This window comes from Tripterygium wilfordii, chromosome 21 (assembly GCF_013401445.1).
Source record: "Tripterygium wilfordii isolate XIE 37 chromosome 21, ASM1340144v1, whole genome shotgun sequence".
Lineage (NCBI taxonomy): Eukaryota > Viridiplantae > Streptophyta > Magnoliopsida > Celastrales > Celastraceae > Tripterygium > Tripterygium wilfordii.
Genome location: NC_052252.1, coordinates 15,171,745 through 15,174,888, shown reverse-complemented (window position 1 = coordinate 15,174,888; position 3,144 = coordinate 15,171,745). Strand labels below are relative to the sequence as shown.

The window sequence follows — 3,144 nt, the reverse complement described above, 5'->3', positions numbered from 1 at the left end:
TCAGTTTGCGACCCTCTTTTCTGAAGTTGAGAATGGAAGAACCCCGTGGAGGCGATCGCGCGATAATCCTTCGGAGCGCGCGATACGTCTTTTTTTCCGACTACTAGTCATTTTATTTGTTGTCTCATCGGAGTGTGGATGCGTCTATAAATAACCCGCCGAGCTCACTGCCTCTCTCACGCTCTGTATTCGGATACCGGTGTCGGAATTCGATCGGAATTACAAAGGTACTTTTCTAGCTTTGATTGATATAAATCCATAACATGTAATTAGTTGTCGATCTAAGTATCAAAATGTTTGCATTTCAAGAAGGAGGAGAGTGGAGAATATCAACTTATCGACATGTCTTTGCCGGTGCAGACGGAGATTGCTAACAAAACCCTAGGAAAGCGAGCTTCGAACAACCGGAACCGTAAGGTAATTGTATGCACTTTGTGTTTAATTTCGTGACTGAGTGCTCTGTTTTTGGAGCAAGATGTGACTGATTGATTTGCTGCTTAGTGGACAAAACAAAGCAGAAGAAGTGGGAGTCTGAAGTGGCGGGGACTGGAGATGGCCATAAAGAGGGCTCGCAGTCGCAGAGCTTCCTCCAAGAGTCTTAGTTTTGAAGTAATTCGCTCCCGTTTTAGAAATTCAGCTTCTACCGTTCAACTTTCACCAATTGATTTGGGTTTTTTTTCTTTTTCTTTTTTTGCAAAACAGGAATTAACTGCGGATCTCAACCGGTTGAAGGCGGAAATGGCAGAAAGGAAGCCTCAACGAGGCTCATCGGAGAGAGAGATTTTAAGGGTAATTAATTAATCTATGATTTTACAAACGTGGCCAATTAGCACTCGCAATCTCATCGATTGATGATTTAATTTGATTTCAAAAAACAGAAAAGATTAGCGGCTCTGCAACGCCTGGAACGGGGCGTCGCAGCCCAGAGAGGACGAATTCGTTCAGTGGCAGAGTATCAAAACAATGTGTCGAAGGCATTGGATGAAGTGGCGACGAGGCTCCTCAACGAGGGGCTTAATCCTCTTCCGGGCACCGCACTCCCTGGGTTAGTTCCCTTGTGTGTTTCCCATTTATGATTTATGTGTATGTTGGTGGATTTTTAATTCATGTTGCTTTTCTTATGTCTGTCTTGTTATCAGTCATCGAATTCAAGATCAGATCGAGGAGGAGCCAGTTTTTCCTGCCCAGTTGAAGATATAGCGGCAGAGGGGGGTCCTAAGTTTTCTTAAATAAAGTTTTGTATAATTCCAGTAAATTCAGTTTCGAATCTTTGTATAATTTTATTTTATTATCTTTTACTATTATGGTTCTTACCCTATGTTTGATTCGTCGTGGGAGTGAGAACGGGAATAAAAATGGAAACATGAATAGGAATTACTTAGATTCCGATGTTTAGTTGATTAATGAATTGTGACAAGAAGACTGTATTCCTTTTACTTGACAAAAGATTATATTATCCCTCGTTCTATTTTAATGTTTCAAAATACAAATATAAATATCCAATAAACACTATATTGCTTTTATCTATTATATGTTCATTGTACGTTTGTAACTAGTACTAGTAGATCTATATATATACATATATCATATGGCATTCAAGTTTACAAATCAAATAGGTTGATATATATTATGATTGTATTTAGGCCTCTCGCGCAGTGTATCCACTTGGGGCAAACATCACCAAATTAGAAGCATCAAAATCTGGTCTCCATTGAAAAAAAAAAAAAAAATTCTCAATCAATAAAAGAAACTTCTTTTTTCATTCAAAATGGTGTGACGTGCCATGACAGAGTGCTAGATCACAGTTTGATGGATTACTTACAAGTGTCCAATGACCACATAATTAACAACACATTAAATTAATTAACATCATCCTTTTTTTTTTTTTGTTTTGCTGAGTACATAATTAATTTGGTGACAACCAATGAAAAATGCCCATTCATAACTAGACAAGAGAGAATGACATGTACAGAAACAAATTATGCACTAATTAAGTAATAGCTACGATTTTTCAGAGGGTACTTTGGTGCAATGGATGCCAAAGTTTATGTGGATGTTGAATTATTTCATTTTTTTAAAATGTATAAATGAGAGTATATATTATACAAGTTTTCGATTAACATACAATTGATATACATAACTCAAAATAATAATAAAATAATAATGATTAATATCTCCATCATCCATGAGCCAACCCTGTATAAAAGCATTAAAATCTGGGGTCCATTAAAAAGCTCTCAATCAATAGAAGAAACTTTTTTTTTATTATTAATACAAGGGAGTCATATTAATGGAGACCAAAAGAAATATGGGGAAAAGATTATCCAATTTTACATTGGTCAATTAGATTCATTCAAAATGATGTGGCATCCCATGACAATGATAGATATAACAGTGAGATGGATTTCTTAAAGTTACCAATAAACAATAATATATATATCATTCCTCAAAGTCAAGTGTCTCCGTCCACGACATAACAGTATCTCTGTGTGTGTGTGTGCAACTTTGTCATAATAAGGAGCACTACAATTGAGACGTATTTAAGTCTCATTTTACTATTTAAGTCTGGTTTTAGGATGGAATGATTATCTTGTTTTGATTTGAGAAAAATAATGTTTGATACGAGAGATTCCTAAGAGTGAGTCCTTATTCTGGAGAGTGATTCTCATATTGTTCTATTTTCGTTTTTGGTACACTAATTCAAGTCATTTTTTCACATTAAAAAAATATCTTTATTTTTCATGTATTAAAACACTCACATCAAAGTCTTTTAACAAATACTTTATTTAAGCATAATAGCATTTATTACATTACTAATATTATATCATAATGGTTTCCCGAGAAAACTTAGAACGAGTATATTATATGTATACATCAAATTGTTCCAAATCACTTGATTTTATTAGTGGAAAAGAAAAAGAAAAGGGTACCAAGTGGTCTAATCGATCCAATATGGAGGGAATAGGTTCTACGTGTCTAGTGTGATATAATCACACGTGTTGAATTGGTGGTGGGCACATCAAGATAGTCCAAGGAGGACGCAATGCATGTCACAATTTTGCGACACGTTGTCTATTACATTTACATGCCTTATTTATTAGTTTGAAAAATTATTCAATCAATATTTGGAAATCCAATAATACT

The 3,144-nt window shown here is 35.1% G+C and overlaps 1 protein-coding gene across 3 annotated transcripts; it reads left to right on the top strand.

Moving 5' to 3' along the window:
* On the top strand, nt 1-1,446 carry LOC119989724. 3 transcript variants are annotated; one of them, XM_038835401.1, is made up of 6 exons: nt 1-227; nt 361-417; nt 502-609; nt 703-789; nt 879-1,045; nt 1,140-1,446. In XM_038835401.1, exons 3-6 carry the CDS (start codon nt 553-555, stop codon nt 1,198-1,200), a joined length of 372 nt encoding a protein of 123 aa, XP_038691329.1. In that variant the 5' UTR covers nt 1-227; nt 361-417; nt 502-552; the 3' UTR covers nt 1,201-1,446. The 3 variants fall into 3 exon arrangements, with proteins under 3 accessions (XP_038691329.1, XP_038691328.1, XP_038691327.1); XM_038835400.1 differs by having other exon boundaries at nt 313-417; XM_038835399.1 differs by having other exon boundaries at nt 310-417.
* Nucleotides 1,447-3,144: the final 1,698 nt, after the last annotated feature.

Excerpts from the sequence above, each read along its gene's own strand:
- LOC119989724 (XM_038835400.1), top strand. The coding sequence starts at position 343 with ATGTCTTTGCCGGTGCAGACGGAGATTGCTAACAAAACCCTAGGAAAG. Across the intron at positions 418-501 it reads CGAACAACCGGAACCGTAAG|TGGACAAAACAAAGCAGAAG; the intron begins GTAATTGTATGC and ends TTTGCTGCTTAG. Across the intron at positions 790-878 it reads CGGAGAGAGAGATTTTAAGG|AAAAGATTAGCGGCTCTGCA; the intron begins GTAATTAATTAA and ends TTCAAAAAACAG.